Source organism: Camelus bactrianus, chromosome 14 (assembly GCF_048773025.1).
Source record: "Camelus bactrianus isolate YW-2024 breed Bactrian camel chromosome 14, ASM4877302v1, whole genome shotgun sequence".
Taxonomy (NCBI): domain Eukaryota; kingdom Metazoa; phylum Chordata; class Mammalia; order Artiodactyla; family Camelidae; genus Camelus; species Camelus bactrianus.
Window position 1 is genome coordinate 37,091,367 of NC_133552.1, and position 18,851 is coordinate 37,110,217.

The 18,851-nt window shown below is 35.4% G+C and overlaps 1 protein-coding gene across 9 annotated transcripts in view; it reads right to left on the reverse strand.

Moving 5' to 3' along the window:
* Positions 1 to 18,851, reverse strand: part of PCDH9 (protocadherin 9) — an 859,400-nt gene that overhangs the window by 282,219 nt on the left and 558,330 nt on the right. For 5 of the 9 annotated variants that reach the window (XM_045509147.2, XM_010973563.3, XM_074378303.1 and 2 more), the window contains one exon: positions 18,254 to 18,455. In XM_045509147.2, coding sequence (XP_045365103.1) covers positions 18,254 to 18,455 — 202 coding nt within the window. The remainder of the gene's footprint in view (positions 1 to 18,253; positions 18,456 to 18,851) is intronic. The other 4 variants (XM_010973565.3, XM_074378304.1, XM_010973564.3 and 1 more) reach the window with 1 other exon arrangement.

The window sequence follows — 18,851 nt, forward strand, 5'->3', positions numbered from 1 at the left end:
AGCCACAGAGAAAAGAAACACTCTATTCCAGGTGCTCATACAATTCAGTGAAAATGAGAAAGTCAATGCCACGTGCCAGGCTCTCTAACAACAAATCAGGACTGTCTGCCTGCAATTCATCTGAGGCCAAATAAATAAGCAATTCAGAGATAGAAGGAAAATAGAAAAACACTCCAAATGAAGTAGAAAATTTGATCGCTGTATCAATAGCATTTTGAGTGCAATATATAAAGTAAATTACTACAAATATATTTTTTAACTTAAAAATATTATATATCATAAAAGTGAATGTTCTGTTTTGTCATTATAGCTTTACAGCAATTTCATTTCACAAGTTACTATTATTATAACTCAAATATCTATTAGTGAAACAAATCAGTAACTTATGAATTTTTATCATGTAAATATAAGTATAATAGAAGATAGTGGTGGATTTTTAGTTTTCAAAACTCTTCATGAGAATTTAAACTTTCTACATACATTTGACAGATTATTTTGGATAGCAGACCACTCAAGAATTTTACAGGTCTTTATTCATTATCACCTAAACTATTATAATAATGTGTATTGGCTTTCCTCTGATTTTATATTTGGAAAAAAAATCCTTAAAAATAATTCTTTTTGAGAACCAGAAATTAACTAACAATTTTGTTTGAACCGTCAAAATACGTTTCCCTATATTTATAAAAACACGCTTGTACCTCATCCACGGAAATATCCCACAGGTTTTCCTCAGTTACTTACTCAAATTTTCTCTTCAGTTTATCAACTCAAATTTGATTACAGGCTTCATGTTGGAATAACGAGATGTGAGGACACTGAGACAATTGAGAGAAAGCATTTCTTCCTTAATAACAATAATATTGAGTTTTTTGAGCTCTTATTATCTGCCAGACCTTATTCAGGACACTTGGCTTATATTATTTCTATACTTCCAGCATCCTCTCTTTAAGACAGTTCTATTTTAATCATCAAGAAACCGTGCATGTGCAAGATAGAGACAGAGAGAAGACAGAGAGTTCTCATCAGAACTGGAAAATACAAGGTCAGTGTCAACCTCAATTTTGGTTTATTCTGAAGCACGTGTTCCTAGGGTGCTTCACATTGTAAACTAGCTTCATATCCTGTAACTTTTTGGACCATAAATGAACTAAAGCACTCAAAAGCCTTCTGACTGTGCTGGTATCACATAAAATTGATAGACCATAGATCAATTTCCCTTCTCTCTTTCTTATGCTGCTTTCTGCTTATGTCAAGACTTTACTGTATGTGGAGTATTTGTATTTCTGGCTCAAAATACCTGAACTGCTTGTTTTAAATCATAACCTTCTCCTGTACAATGGTTTTGACTTAGGAGAGATTACTGATGAGTTACTGTTGGATATTCTACAGCTACTTCTGAAGGAGCTTAAACTGGAGCCCAACATCTTTTGCAGGAAGAACCCCCTTTGACTTCGTTTAAAAATATAATTCCCCAATAAAAAGAGACCTTGAAAAAATATTCCAATGAGGCACCACTCTTCCTATGGTAAGATGCTACCTTTCCTAAGACTGGGCTTGTTGCTGTGTGGGGTCTCTACCTCTAGTTTTGGTCCCTAATCATAGTTCCACAATTGTCATTCTGTGTTTAGCCCAAGATTGCATCTTAAAAAAAACGTAAAATATAATGTACTCCTTTCCTTGACTAAAGCAATTCTTTTTTCTTTCATGGAGTATTTTAAAAGCTAGCTCACGTTTCCTCCTTTTATTCCTACAGTGAACTGGTTTTTCATTTGAATGCTCAGGAATGATAAAATACCTGTTCATGTCAAAACACAAAAACACGGGGGGAAAAAAATCAATGAAACCAGTGCCTGCAGTTAGGAAGTTTATGGTTTAATTCTTTCCTTCTAATGAGCATTTAAATCAAAATTGTTATTATGTTATTTTTAACTGTGCTTTTAATTTGCAGAGATTAACTGGCAAATTTACCCAAAGTACAGTATATTGCCTGTTTGCAGATTTGACTGTGAGTTAGGTTACTACTAACTACAAAGAAATAAAGCGTTTTCTGGCCAATTAGTAGTAATAAATCTGTAAAAGTCCAGAATTCAAAGGAAGATTAGAAGTCTGGAATATCATTAAGATTTTCATTAATATCCCTCATATTTAACTGTCACCAGTTAAACTATTTGTGGATGCTTGGATTGATCCTATAGAAATACCAAATTCCCTCCATTCAAAAGCTCTTTTAGACTAAATCTATGTAACACTTCAAAAACTGGTGCTAAATCACACAATTTAAAAAACAAAATTTGACTGTCTATGCAAGTAAAGTGAAATGCAGCATTAATACTATCTTGATGATTCAAGGAACACTAAAGAGGCAGTACCCATTTTCCTCAACTAGCCAGGAAGAAACTGGAACTTAGGAAGGCTAGATCTCACGTTTCTCTCCATGTTTATCAGTTATAAGGACAGAATTGAAGCCAAAGAGTTTGCTTAGGTAATTATTTAGTTTGACTTAATTCTTGCAATAATACTAACATAGTTGAAGACTTATGTGAACCTAGACTGGTTTTAAGTAACACTTGTGAGCTTGCAATGCTTAGAAGTCCATGAGGTAAACAGACTTATGCTCACCCCACACTACAGATGAGGCACGCTGGGGCAGAGCAACCTGCCCAAGGTCGTGCAGCTGGAACACTGAAGAGACATGACTTGTGCTCTGTCTGTCTAACTGCACAGCAATTAACCACTCCATGCATTTCCTCTCAGCATCTTACCAGAGAGCTCTTAAAATAGATTTTGTGTACTCTAGGTGAATGTATTTACCATGATATGCAACTGAAGCCTTAAACTTCCAGAAACAAATGGAAACACTCTCTCTCCCCTTCTGCCTCCCTATCTCTAATCACATTCCCCCACCCTTTCCTCCCATGTTGGCATAGGTTTCCTTGGGGGTGGTTAGATCTCCAAAATTATAGATTAGATCCTGAAGGCAAATAGAATCTGTCGAAGTCAATGAACACATAAAAAAATCCTAAAATATGATGTATCAAACAGACCCATTAAACCAAAAAAAAAAAAAAAAGAATTAAAAACCTTAATCAGAATTTCTTTTCGCAACAATAGTAAAAGATCAACATAAAAATCATCATTCAATGATGGAGTAATGCATTTACACTGTTGAATTAAAACACAAACTAAACTTCTAATGTTGAAGTGTGATTATTTTCTGGACATGGAAATATACTAAAAATTGAATCTTTTTTTAAAATAAAGAAATGATGTCTCTACATGGGGCAGTGTTACATGACTAACTCTTATATAAGGTTGACTAATCATTGCTCTGAATTTTAATTGTAATTAAACATATGCCACTGGTAGAATTTCTCATAATACTTAAATTATATTATTTAATTCATTTAGCGCCATCTTATTAAATCACCATATTTTTAGGACAGAGCTGCCAGATTTAGGGAAAAAAAAAAATACAGGATGCCTACTTAAATGGGAATCTCAGGTAAACAATGAATACGTCTTTTGTCTAAATGTATCCCAAATACTGCAAGAAAATACAAGATACTAGTTTAATTTTGAGTATATATCCTTTATAGCTAGTAATTTATTTCCATGTTTTTCTTATGAGAGGGCTTTATTTTGAGCTTAAAAAAAACCCCTTTAATTATATACTTGTAAGAGTTACTAAAATCAGTAAGCTCCTTATTTTTTAGATTTGGCTACTGGTTTGTTTATCTATTTATCTCAAATTACAATAAACACAGATATACAAAGAATAGTTTTTTTTTTTTTCCCTTCAAGGCAGACCATACATCAAGGGTTAAATAATGCCATTGCTCTTTACCGACCCTGAGAAGAATAAATCACATGACAGCAGGCAGCTATGGAAATGCGATTTTTTGCAGCTCATTAGTGAAAGCTGACATTCCCCTTGCTTTACACTAGGAGGCACATTGTTCCTACGGATTTTTCTGCTATGATGCTGAACACACTATTTGTGACCTACTCAGCAGGCTCAAATGCAAGAGGATATTACTAACAACTTTTAAATATTAATAATAAATGAGTACTCAAACCTAACTCTTTTGGGGATTAAAGTCATACTTGAAATTGATGAGACCTAAAACTTGCCAGCAGAGAAAGCCTGTGTCCCTGCTGGTTTTACAGCCATATTTTAACAACTTTAAGTAATAATATAGAAAGTCATCTCATTGCAACCCTCTTAAAAATAAAACAGTAATAAAACAAAAAGTACATTGTGAATGATTAATATTATAACAAATACTTTAAAATCATAAAGGGAACATAATTTATTTAAAGTAAAAAAATGAAGATACTGGAGCGTAAATATATTTCACTATATAACTTTCATTAGCTTTAGCAAACTATGATGTTTGGAAATGCCCATCAGATATGATTAACATGAAAAAGACTCATATGAGAAGAATTTGAAATATACAGTTTTTAGAATTTGAAACTAACACTTTTTGAGAATTTTCTTTTTTATTCTAACATATAGTAAGGATTTTACATTTCAAAACTCACCATGGTATTTTTAAAAACGTGATTGGAAACATTTGCTAAATAAGTAAATACACTTTTGATTCTTCTACATATTTTCAAATTGATGATAATAATTAATAATACTAATACTAATAATAAAATTAATGATACCTGTAAACCAACAGCCCGCATGTATTTATATATGTACGTTATGTGCCAGCAGCTTGTAGCCCCCAGATCAGTGAAGTCACAGGATACTCTGACTCCAGTCTGTGTTCTTAATCACAACCCCACATTGCCTCCAAAAGAAGCCAACATTGACTTTGTATAGGACTCAAACCTCCCCAAAGCTTTCAAACATCTTTTTGACTCTACCTTAATTATTGTGGTCTTTCCTCTCACTCCAACCTCACCTTTGCCTGCCCTAAATGTTAAGGTTTGTCATTATCTCTTTCTTGGACTCCTTATTTCTCTTTGTAACTATCATATTTACCCCCCAAATTTCATTCACTTTCTATGTTGTCAGGTTTCATTTTCCAGAACCATATTCTTAGTTCCTATATAACCTTGGGCATCTGCTCAAATTTTAATTTTTTAAAAAAAGCGTTAATTCCTAATCTGACTTCTTCCTCTTATATTCTTTAATTTATTTAGTCATGTCAAAATCTTGGAATACCATCAAGTCTTTCCTTTCCCTTCTCTGCTATTTCCAAGTAGAATGTCTCGTATCCTCCCCATCATTCAAAATCTGGTTCTAACTTCTCTCTTCATCCAGTTTCATTTCTTGTCAGAGAATTAAACAGCTGAATAGCAACCATTTACTGAGTATCTACTATGTTTTAGGTAATGTGTTAAGTGATTCTTTATATCAAATAACTATAGTTTTTGTTACACTATTCTCAAAGATATTAATAGCCGCATTTTAGAGGTTAAAAACCTGAGACCGAGTGGTGGAGCTAAGCCTTACTGCATGTGCTACAAAGATACTCAACTTTCCACTGCTTACCCAACTGGCCACGACACTTCACAGCACTAAGAAACCTGCATGTCCCGCGCACATGCGCATGCACACACACAGACACACACTTTATTGACTTAGACAATTTCTGTTATCCCATGTCACTTGTTTAAAGTATCACTCTATAGAATCTTTATTGATTTCTTATTTGAGACTTATAAGACTTACCCTTTTTAAACCCACTTTTGATGTACTTATCATTGGCATTTATTCTAGTTCACTAATATTACTGGTATCCAGTGTCTTCTCTTTTATAAAACACAGTATTTCTTTCTTTTTTTTCCCTTCTCTTTGTGGTCTATAAAATGATCATAGCATACCCTTCAGAAAAAAATGCAAAAGAGTTTCAGGAACTTCACAAATTCACAAAAACTTACTCATGGCCTTTCTGATCCAGGAACTCAGATTAAAGAACTCTTACTTTCACAGTCTCATAACTGAGTTTTGTTTTGTTTAAGCTTAGGGAGTCTTGGTTTTAATGTCTGTCCCTGGAATCTAACATAGTACTTGGCACACAGTAGCCTCTGCATGAGTGTTTACAGAACAAGTCAACAAGTGAGTGAATCATGGAAAAGCCAGGTGAATAAAAGAATAAAAGATCATAAACAAAAGCTCTTGAGTTCTAAGATATAGTAGAATAACTAAGACTTGCATAAATTGTGGCCAACAATCTTAGAGTGACCCCCTCAAGATCCCAGCCTCCTGGTATCCCCTTCCTTTCATGTGGGCAGGACCTGACACATTCTTATGACCAACAGAATATGGACTTGGTGATGGAATGTCATTCCTGTGAATACATTAAGTTATATAAGACTTTATGTTGCTACAAATTCACTCTAGAGATGGTCTATTTAACTGGCCTTGAGGAGGTAAGCAGTCATGTTGGAAGGCACATGTGGCTAGTGGCTGAGTGTGGTCTTCAGCAGCTGAGAGAAGTCTCCAACTGACAGTCAGCAAGATACTGGGACCCTCAGTTCTCCAACTGCAAGTAAATAAATTCTGCTAACAATCTGAAAAATCTGGGAAGTAAATTCTTCCACAGTTTATCCTACAGATGAGAATGTAGCCTGGCTGACATCTTGATTGCAAGCTTTTGAGACCCTGAGCAGAGGACTTGGTCAAGCCATGTTCAGATTCCTGACATAAAGAAACTGAAATTATGAATGTGTGTTGTTTTAAGACACGAAGTTTGTGGTAACTAGCATTAGAACACATATGCTAGATGCATACATACATACATACATACATAAGAGATTAGTAGATGTATATTTGGTTTAAAATCTAAATGTTTTTAATCTAGAACATGTTTTGCCCTCCCTGATTTTAATTAATGATAGATATTTTAAACTTACATTTAGAAAAATATATTTAGTAAAGCATAAAATTAAAGTTTCTTAGGATAAAAATGAAAATCAAATTAAGTTTTTATTGTCATTTTTTCCTTTAAACTCAAATCATAGTAAGATTGATTACTTTCTCTCTATGCCATTCTCTGAGAAACTTTAGATTCATTAACTCAGGAGCCACTATTGTAGGATCAGCCTAAATGGTTTACAAAACTCTCATGGGGAAGTGAACACCACAGGTGACCATATAAAATCTCTGAACAATTTTGTCTGGATTTATATAACTAGCTCAACCCAGGATACTTATAAAAATTATAAACACAGGTCACGGAAATTATTTAATAAAATACTGTGCCCCAAAAATCAAATTCATGTTAAATTTGCAATGTAAATTATCATTAGTGATTTTTTTTTTCTTGTAGGTTAGGATGAGCACAATTTCTTGGGATTGGAATTTGATAGAGTAATCTTTCCTGGATTTCTCTGGAGTATCTTTTATTTTGTTAACTTGATTTTTTTTCTCCCTAAAATGACAGCCTGTATCTCATGCCCCAATATTTAAATTCTTATTTTTTTCTTAGTGTGTATATCCTATATCTTAAAATATTTTTAATATAAATTTTTACTTCATACAAAAATATATTCTAAGAATGACTTTTTCTCAACTCTGTGTCAGATGCTTTCCATGTAAATTACAAAATGAAAATATAATTTTGAATGCATTATTAAAATTGTAGAAAATAGAGACAATTAAAAAGAGGAAATCAATACTTCAAACTGAAGATAACCACAGTTAACATGATGTACTTCTTTCTAAGTTTTTGTTTATTTGTTTTTATTTTGATAGAATGCTTAATTTGTCTGAATGTGTTTTCTTGTGTTTGTGAAATACTGATTTATTTTTTCAGTCAACAAATAGACATTGCCATCCTACTATATGCTAGGTACTGTTATGCCTGGAGAATGGAAAAGTGAACAAACAGTCCTTAGAGATGAATAGGAGAGACAATTGTTAATCAAATAACTACAGAGATTTTCTTTAAGGAAAAGGCATAAAGGCCATGAGAAAGAACAACTGTTCCAATGAAAAGAGTGCTAAATAAGAATCAGTGTATTTGAGTACTATTCTTAACTTACAAACCACGTAACTGTAGGCAAAGCATTTCCCTTTATATGCCTCTGTATAAGATGATTTTATACTGTGTGATCTGCAGGGTCCTACTGAGGTCTAAATTTTCATGAACTCAATGCTGAAGAATCCCTGCAGAAGGAGCTCTCTCACAAGCTGCTCATCTCATGAATCATCTTCATAATATTCAGTTTCTCAAATTTCCTCTTAAAAAATAAGATCAGTGCCCCAGAATTTAAAACTCAATGTCATGATAAGTGTGCTGAATTATACACTGCCTTAACACATGTGTACATTGAAGGTGGCTTCTCTGCATAGTAAAAGCATGAGCTGTGGATTCAGGCACTCCTAAGTTCATGTTCTGTCTCAGCTACTTGCTAAATAATTTTAGACAAATAAGTTTTCTGAAATTCATTTACATATAATACTACCAAACTGGCAATATTGGTGTGAGATCATACAATATATTAAAACATTTACTAGCATTGTGACTCATTAGTAGACCTCAATAAATATCACCCATAAATAGCATTGGGTATCAAAACTATCCTTAGTGAGAAGTTCACCAACTGATTGATACACAGTCCAAGTAGAGATTGAAGCATATGACAGACAGGGCTTTAATAAAATAAATATAATCTAAATTTTTGCACATGATTAAACAGCAGAAAAGTCCTTTAAAATAACATTTAAAGAAATATTAGATTAAAAAAAAAACCTCTATTCATAATTCTCAATGGGACAATATGAAGATATAACTCTGAATAAGCTTCTCCTAGTCTGATCACATAATAGTATTTTTTTCTTTTAACTTAGTGAAATTCCTTCATCAATCTAGTTATATTTGTTAAAAATTAAAATCTTCCATTGAAAATCCCTTTACCATTTTCTTAGAATTAATGACCTACACAGAGTACATGATCATATTAATGTTAACTTCTTAAATGAAATATGATTTACTCCTTGGAAGTGGGATAAATCTTTGTATGCAGGAAAGGTGACAAAGCTCAGTGCAAGAAACACTGCGTGTATGTCATTTGTGGGGCAGTTGGCTAAGTTTGCTCTAGGACTCAGAAGTGCATGGAACACAGAGACACCATTGATTTGGTTGCCAGATGGTTATATTAAGGCCTTAAGTTACATTAAAGCCTAAAGTTTCCGCAAACTTGCTCACATCATACCATTCATATTAACTTATTTGAAAAAATGTATAATGAAAAAGCTGCTATGAAAACAGTACTAATGTTCCATTTCTTTTAAGAATCATCATATTTGAAAAATGAGGACTCCATACAGATACAATACTTAATAACTCTACAGATAACACTAATATTCATGGTTTATATCGATTTTGCATGGTTGCTATAAAATCATGGCTCTTTAAAAATTAACAGAGCAATTGCCAAGATGGTGGAGTAGAAGGAAAATCAGCTCACCCTCTCCCATGAGTACAACAAAATCTACACCTGGAACAAATCTCATAGAATACCTACTGAACTCTGGCAGAATATCTCTTACAATTGGAGATACAAGGAAATCCTCCCAAAACTGGGTAGGGGGGAAAAAAAAGAAAAAGAAAAAGGAAATCAGTGCCAGACCTGTCCCCTGTGGAGGGAATGGCAAAGGAGGAAAGTGCCCTCACTCTCAGAAGCCCCCTTTCCAGCAGGGTCAACGGGGACAGAAAGGGAGCTTCAAAGGCTCAGAGGAGAAAGCAGCAGCCACTTTGCATACAGAACTGAGAGAAACCAGCAGAGAGGGTCTCTGCAATCCCCAGCCAGAGACAAGAGCCTGTGGGGGTGGGCTGGGACTGGCTGCTGGAGCTCTGGCTTCTGTGTACGAGTCTGGGGAGAAAACTGGGGCTGACTGCACAGAGGCAGCCTGAGGGGGCTGGAGTGTGGTGTGGACTGAGGCTGGGAGAGTATACAAACCAACCTGGGTCCCTCATAGAGAGCACCACTACTGGTCCACATGGAAGGGGGAACAATGGAGCCCAGCCATAGCAACCATCTCCCTTAGCCTAGAGGGTGTTGCTCAGGCATTGTTGGCATGCATTCTCAGGACAGGAGAGGTAGGGTTCAGACACAGCCATCTTGTCTGCTTGCTCTGGAGGGCTCAATATCTGGTGCATGGCTCCTAGGCAGAGGCAGGGCTGAAACTTCAACACATACACAGGGGGCTTGCAACTTCACAGGTGGGACTGAGATTTGATTTGAGCCCCAGGTGGCAGCAGCAGATTTGCCTTGCTGGTACCTTTGTGGATCCACGCCTCTGAGACAACCAAGCAGAGTTCTGGTGCATGAAGGTGGGGGAGTCTGGAGTTAACAGAAGGCCTGCATACAGGATACAGATGCAGGGTTGGGGTCTGGGCTGACCCTGTGGCTCATGGTGAATCCAGGTGTGTGACTACATCCACAGTATGGTGGGTCCTAAAGCCTGACATCGGCATTCTGCACTGGTGGCTCTGCAGGCACAGAACCTGGGAGTCATCAGGGCAGGTCGTCAACATTACTGCAGCTGAGGAAGGGACAAGGGCAGTGTCAACAAAGTATACTTTGTAAGCCCACATAAAAAGTGACAGACAACACCACAGAAGACACTTTCTGGCGGACATCTCCTGCAGAGGAAAACTCAGCAGCTCCTCTTATAGTGGAAACACTCCAATCCCGCCTACCACACACCACAGCTCAAACACAGGTCTGGAAACCTCTATTTCAACAATAGGGGAGCAGACCTGGACACTGTCAGGGCTGTGACAACCACAGAGAAAAAGGAGGCCTTGCTCTACAATCAGGGAAGGTTCTGGTCACCACAACACCAACCATAGCCCAATCAAGTGGATAGAAGCCAACACACTAGGAGGAAAGAGGTGGCAACCATCCGTAATAAAAAACATTGTGACAAAATATAAGATGTGCACAGTCTAAACAGAGACACTCCCCTTTTAAAAATAAAGCCCTTCAAAACCACAGTAGATAACTGTTACTCCGAAATTCAGAGTCAGAGAAATATAAGTAAAATAAAGAAGCAGAGGAACTACTCTCAGTTGAAAGAACAGGAGAAGTCCCCTGAAAGAATGAACAATGGAATAGACCTTGACAGTCTACTAGATTCCGTGTTCAAAAAGGAGGTGATAAAAGCACTAAAGGAAATAAGAGAGACTATCAATAGAAATGCAGAATACAGTAAAAAGGAAACAGAAACTAGAAAGAGGAGATAACTAAAATCAGAAAACTCAACTGCCAATATAAAAGAAAACTAAAGTCAGTCAATAGCAGAGTAAAAAATGTAGAAGAACAAAAAAGTGACTTAGAAAATGGGATAATGGAAATGACTCAATCAGAACAGCAGATAGAATAGTAACTGGAAATCAATGAAAGCAATATAGGGACTGATGGGATAATATAAAGCATGCCAACCTATGCATGACAGGGGTCCCAGAAGGAGCAGAAAGACAAAGGGATTAAAAAGGTATTTGAAGAAATAATGACTGAAAACGTCCCAAAACTACAGAAGGAAACAGATATCCAAGTATAGGAAGCCCAGAGGGTCCCAAACAAGATGAACTCAAACAAATCTACACCAAGACATATTATAATTAAGACGGCCAAAGTTAAAGACAAAGAAAAGGTTCTAAAGGCAGCAAGAGAAAAACAAAGAGTTAGTTACAAGGGAACTCCCGTAAGGCTTTCAGCTACCAAGAGTGTTTCTCTACACAAACACTGTTGACCAAAAGGGAGTGGTGAGATATATTCCAAGTACTGAATGAGAAAAAGCTACAACCTAGGATACTCTACCCAGCAAGACTATCCTTTAGAATAGAAGGAGAGTTAAAGAAGTTCTCAGAAAAGCAAAAACTAAAAGACTATAGCAATACTAAAACTATCCTAAAAGAGATACTAAACTATTTTCTCTAAATAGAAAAGAAGCTATAGAAGAGAGAAAACCACAATTGGAAATGTGATGACTACAATGAACCACAAGAAAATAAATATGAAGATGTAAAAGAGGACATCAAAATCATAAAATGTGGGAGAGGGGAGCAAGAAAATGTAGATTTTTTTTTGTTCTTGTTTTTCTTAGGATGTGTTTGAGCTTATATGACTACCAGTCTAAAACAAACAGATACAGTAATGGGTTAAAATACTTGAAAAACAGGATAACCACTAATCAAAAGCAAACAATAGAATCAAAAAACCAAAAAGAGACCAAGCCAATACAAAAGAAAATTAACAAAACACCAAAGGAAAAATAAAAGAAAAAGAAAGGAACAAAAATAAATATCAAATCAACTGGAAAACAAATTTTAAAATGGCAATAAACAAACATCTATCAATAATTACCATGAATGTCAATGGACTAAATGCTCCTGTCCAAAGACAAGAGCCTACAATATGTTGCATACAAGAGGCCCACTTTAGGCTGAAGGACACACATAGATTGAAAGAAAGAAGATGGAAAAAGATATTCTGCACAAATGGAAATAACAAGAAAGCAGAGGTAGCAATATTCATATGAGACAAAATAGACTTCAAAACAAAGGCCATAAATAAAGATAAAGGATACTGTATAATGATAAAAGGAGCAGTACAAGAAGAGGATATTACACTTGTTAACATATATGCAACCAATATAGGAGCACCTAAATATGGAAAGCAAATACTAACAGACATAAAGGGAGAAGCTGATGGGAACATAACAACAGTAGAAGACTTTAACACCCACTAATATCATTGGACAGATCTTCCAGACAGAAAATCAATAAGGCAATGGAGATACTAAATAACACAATAGAACAGCTAGACTTGGTTGACATTTTTAGGGCATTACATCCCCCTAAAACAGAATATGCATTCTCTTCAAGTGCACATGGAACATTCTCTAGGATAGATCATATACTCTGGCAAAAGGAGCCTCAACAAATTTAAAAGGGCAGAAATTATTTCAAGCATCTTTTCTGACAACAATGACATGGAACTTGAAATCAACTACCCGGGGGAAAAAAGAGAAGAAAATGACTACATGGAGACTAAATAACCTGCTACTAAAAAACCAATAGGTCAGGTCAATGATGAAATCAATTAAAAAATTAAAAAATACTTTCAGACAAATGACAATGAAAACACAGCCACACAGTCTATGGGATGTAGCAAAACAGTCTTAAGAGGGAACTTCATAGTGATAAAGGCTTTCCTCAAAAAACAAAAGCATTCTCAAACAAACAACCTAACCTACAACCTAAAAGAATTAGAACAAAAGAACAAACAAACTTAAATCAGCAGAAGGAAAGAAATAATAAAGATCAAGGAGGATATAAATAAAATAGAGATTAAAAAATAGGAAAAAAATCAATCAAACCAAGAGCTGTTTTTTTGAAAGAGTAAACAAAATTGACAAGCCTCTGGCCAAGCTCACCAAGAAGAAAAGAGAGAGGACACAAATAAACAAAATAAGAAATGAAAATGGAGAAATAACAATCAACACCACAGATATACAAAAAGTGACAAGAGAATACTATGGACAACTATATGGCAACAAACAGGACACCCTAGAAGAAATGGATAAGTTTCCAGAAATATTCATCAACATTGTTGATAAACACAGATGAAAAAATTTGCAACAAAATATTAGCAAACAGAATCCAATAGCACATAAAAAAAGGTCATACACCATAATTAACTTGGATTCATCCCAAGGACACAAGAATGGTTCAGCATATGCAAATTGATCAATGTGATACAGCACATCAATAAGAGAAAGGACAAAAATCACATGATCATCTTAATAGATGCAGAAAAAGCATCTGACAAAATTCAACACCAATTTATGATCAAAACTCTTACCAAAGTGAGTATATAGGGAATATATCTCAACATAATAAAAGCTATATATGGCAAACCTACAGCCAACATAATACTCAGTGGTGAAAAACTGAAAGCCTTCCCACTAAAGTCTGGAACAAGACGAGGATGCCCACTCTCACCACTTCTATTCAACATAGTATTGGAAGTCCTAGCCATAGTAATCAGACAAGAAAAAGAAATAAAAGGGATCCAAATTGGAAGAGAAGAGGTAAAACTGTCACTATATGCAGAAGACATGATGCTACATATAGAAAACCCTAAAGGCTTTAAAAACTGCTAGAGCTGATAAAAAATTTCAGCAAGGTAACAGAAAACAAGATTAACATACAGAAATCAGTTGTGTTTCTTTACACTAACAATGGAATATCAGAAAAAGAAAGTAAAGAAATTGCATCCAAAAAGATAAAATTTTTGGAAAAAAAACCTGACCAAGGAGATGAAAGACTTATTATAAGCGGAGAATTACAAAACATTGAATAAAAAAATTAAAGATGCTTTTCTTTAAAATGGAAAGATACCCCATGCTTTTGGATTGGTAGACTCAATATTGTTAAAAACACCATAATACCCAAAGCAATCTACAGATTTAATGTGATCCCTGTCAATTTACTCATGACATTTTTCTCAAATCTAGAGCAAATAATCCTTACATTTAAATGGAATCACAGAAGACCTAGAATTGCCAAAGCTATACTGAAGAAAACAAATGAAGCTGAAGGAATAACCCTCCCAGACTTAAGACAATACTACAGAACTATAGTAATCAAAACATCATGGTATTGGCACAAAAACAGACATGGATCAGTGGAACATAATAGAGATCCCAGACATAAACCCACTCACTTATGGTCAATTAATCTTCGACGAAGGAAGCAAGACTTTACAATGGACAAAAGTCTCTTCAGCAAGTGATGTTGGGATAACTGGACAAAAATATGTAAATCAATGAAGTTAGAACACTTCCTCACATCATACATAAAAATAAACTCAAAATGGCTTAAGGACTTAAACATAAGACAAGACTCTATAAATCTCCTAAGTTAAAAACATTGGCAAAACATTCTGACACAAATCTTAGAAATGTTCTCCTAGGGTAATCTACCATGTAATAGAAATAAAAGCAAAAATTAACAAATGGGACCTAATTAAACTTACAAGCTTTTGCACAGCAAAGAAAACTATAAACAAAACAAAAAGACATCCTACAGAATGGGAAATAACATTTGCAGATGATGTGACTGACAAACGCTTAATCCCCACTACTGTGGAGTTCATGCAGCTTAATAACAAAAAACAAAGGACCCAATCCAAAAGTGGGCTGAAGATCTAAACAAGCAATTTTCCAATGAAGGCATACAAATGGACAATAAGCCCATGAAAAAATGCTCAATATCACTAATCATCAGAGAAATGCAAACAAAAACTATAATGAGGTATCACCTCACACCAGTCAGAATGGCCATAATTAAAATGTCGCAAACAATAAATGCTGGAGACGGTTTGGAGAAAAAGTAACCCTCCTATACTGCTGGTGGAAATGTAGTTTGGTTGCAGCCATTATGGAAAGCAGTATGGAGATTCCTTTAAAAAATAAAAATAGACTTATCCTATGATCCAACAATCCCACTCCTGGGCATATACCTGGAGGGAACTCTGTCTTGAAAAGATATGTGCACACCATTGTTCATAACAGCAGTATTTACAATAGCCAAGACTTGGAAACAACCTAAATACTCATTGACAGATGACTGGATAAAGAAGTTGTGGTATATATACTCAGCCATAAAAAAGAATAAAATAATACAATTTTCAACAGCATGGATGGACCTAGAGATCATCATTCTAAGTGAAGTAAGCCAGAGAAAGAAAGAAAAGTACCGTATCACTTACATGAGGAATCTAAAAAAAGGCACAAATGAACTTATTTACAAAATAGAAACAGATTCACAGACATAGAAAACAAATTTATGGTTAGAAGGAGGTGAAGGGGTTGGGAAAGGATAAATTGGGAGTTTGCCATTTTCAGATACTACTGTATATGAACTAGATAAATTGCTATATATAAAATAAACAGCAAGTTTATACTGTACAGCACAGAGAACCATATTCAGTATCTTGTAGTAACCTATAATGAAAAGATGAAAAAGAATATGTTTATGTATATGTATGACTGAACTATCATGCTGTACACCAGAAATTGTCACAACATTGTAAACTGACTAAATTCAATAAAAAGAAAAGGAAAAAAAATTATCAGATGACAAGCAATGAACTCCAATGAAGCAAAAGAAACAGTTTAGATCTATATAGTAAGATTATTCCTGTTGAAGATTATTGCTTCAGTTATACTGTACCACAATCCACAAATTCTTCAAAGTTCCTTACAAAAATGTGACTGCAGAAATGTAAGATAATATATCATAATACTATCCTAATATAAAGTACTGTTTAGTTGCGAACCTTTTAGCTGAGGCCCAAAGACAAGAGGAGCCAACCATTCCCACATGCAGAAGAGGTGGTCAAAACCTGGTTTTGAGACCCTTAGAGTAATGCTAAATAGAGATGTTTTACAACTGGAGAAGGGGAAGTTGGTGACTAGGAAATCAGTTTAGAAAGAACTGTCCTACATTTTCCATCTCTTCACACAAGTCCAGGAAAGGCTGATTCAATGGAAGCACATAAGTTCAATGGTCCTTAGACTAGTCAAAACCAAGAAATCAGAGGAGAATAGTTAGCCAACTCCCCTAAATGCTGTGAGATGAGAAGTTGCCTCTTTGGGTATGTCCTGACTTCCTGGATATGTGAAATCAAAAAGATGCACTTATGTTTTCCTTATGAGACCAAGATATACAGGACATGAAAGACTGAGAAGCAGAGCTGGTATGAAATTTACTTATATCTTCCTCGAAGATTGGCTGGTAGAAACCTCAGCAGAATGAAGATGCAAATGTAACCCCATATGCCGATGAGAACAGAGCCATCTCTCAGAAAACCCTGTAGAGACTGGGGCATAACTTCAGCAGGGGTGTGGTGGGGAGGAGTACAAAATACGCCTCCCCAGCACTGCCCTGCAAACAAAGTGTCAGTTTAAGCTGCTAGAAGTCAGAGAACACGATGCTGAATTACCACAATAGAACTAGTTTAAAAAGCCCTTTCCTGCTTTTACCTCCTCTTGGTATTTCTACTTCAACCACAGAACTGCCAGAGGCACCTTAATGTCTAAAGCAGCGACAGAAACAGCTGGAACATTAGGAGAAAGTCACCTTATCCCCATTTCCCACTGTAGACAACCAATTTGAAGCAGGTTTAAGATGAGTTAGAAAAAACCTTTCATTCAAATCAAGTAGAAATCATGATCCTTAATTTGGTCTGGACATAATAATTAACGAATAGGACTTTTCATTTTTTAATAAAAGTAAACTAGTCAATGAATTTTTTCAAAGAATAGCATGACCAAAGAAGGTATAGCACTTGCCCACTATTGTCTCCAAAGGCCAAGGAAGATATGTCCTCACAGAGCTTACCTGGAAAGGGCAATGATTTCTGAGGTGGGGTGTGGGTGTGCAGAGAGTAAAGGATTTTGCCAATTCCATCCCACCCATTTCTGCTTCCACTTTTTCAATATTGGATAAAAATAAGTCCTCCAAAAAATTTTGGGCAAGTACTATACCTTTCTTTGGTTCAAAATTTGCAAATATTAACTACTATATATAAAAATTAAAAAAAACTTCTGTATAGCACAGAGAACTCTGTTCAATAACTTGTAGTAATCTACGATGAAAAAGAATATGAAAATAAATATATGTATATATAAGTATGACTGAAACATTGTGCTGCACACCAGAAATTGACACAACATTGTAAACTGACTATACTTCAATTAAAAAAACCTCAAACCCCAAATCATCCAAAACTAAAATGCACAGAAAATGTAAAACCCTAAAATCACTATCACCCTTCCTCATACTTGTCTTAATCACTATCTTCTCTTTTTTATTTTTAAGTCTTCACTGGAAAGTAGCATTCCACAGACATTTTTTTTCTTTTTCTTCTTTGACTATGTTCACTTAACTATAGTTTATCAATTCTAAAATGTTCAAATGTCTTCCCATTATAATATCTTTGACATCTAGATGTCTTACAAAAATGACTTTTTGTAATTATATCTGTAGCATTTTTTTCATGATTCCTAAAATAAAAATACATCATACAATTTAAAAGCCAATATATCAAGCTCATTAAGCTTGGTATAATTCAAAGAACATAATGACAACAATAAAGGCAGCAAAACACAACCCAACATCCATTGACTTGCCCCCAGAATAATTGTTAAAACTCAAGAGCACAAGAGAAAACAAGAAGAATGCTAAGTAAAGATTTTAAGGGGACTCACCAGAGTTGGGGTCAGAGTTGCCATCTGCTTCAGTCCTCTTGTCCGGAGAGGCTTGGTCGTAGAATTCGTCCTGTGGCTGAACCAGAGGAAGAGGGTGTGAGATCAGGGTTCCACTACCCACCGGCTCGTGGTCTCCTAGACCACTGTCACTGCAGCTTTCTTGGGAGCCATCAGGGAGATGGAAGGTAACCCGGCGCTGCGACTACAAAGAAGACCACAGGACACGCTGTTAACACCCCTCCCGAAGGGAGCAGCAGCGGAACGCAAGCAAAACAACTTTCAACACAGTGAGTACAATGTCGAGGCAGGGTAAATAAAACTTGGAACACAGCTGGGAACAAGCATTTATCATGTGCTCTTTACTGTGAGTTATCCAACTTGCAATATACAAGAAAATTTCAGTCTTGTGTAATTCAAGAACAAGAAACTCATGGTAAACTGCTGAAAATTGTAGCAAGAAAGGCAAAACATGTATATATATATAAAAACTAGTGATCGAAGCTATAGAAACATTTAAAATAAGCAGAAATATGCAAATATGTGTTCCATAGATCTGAATAAATATGTTGATAATCAGGTTTCTTATGAATGACCTGGC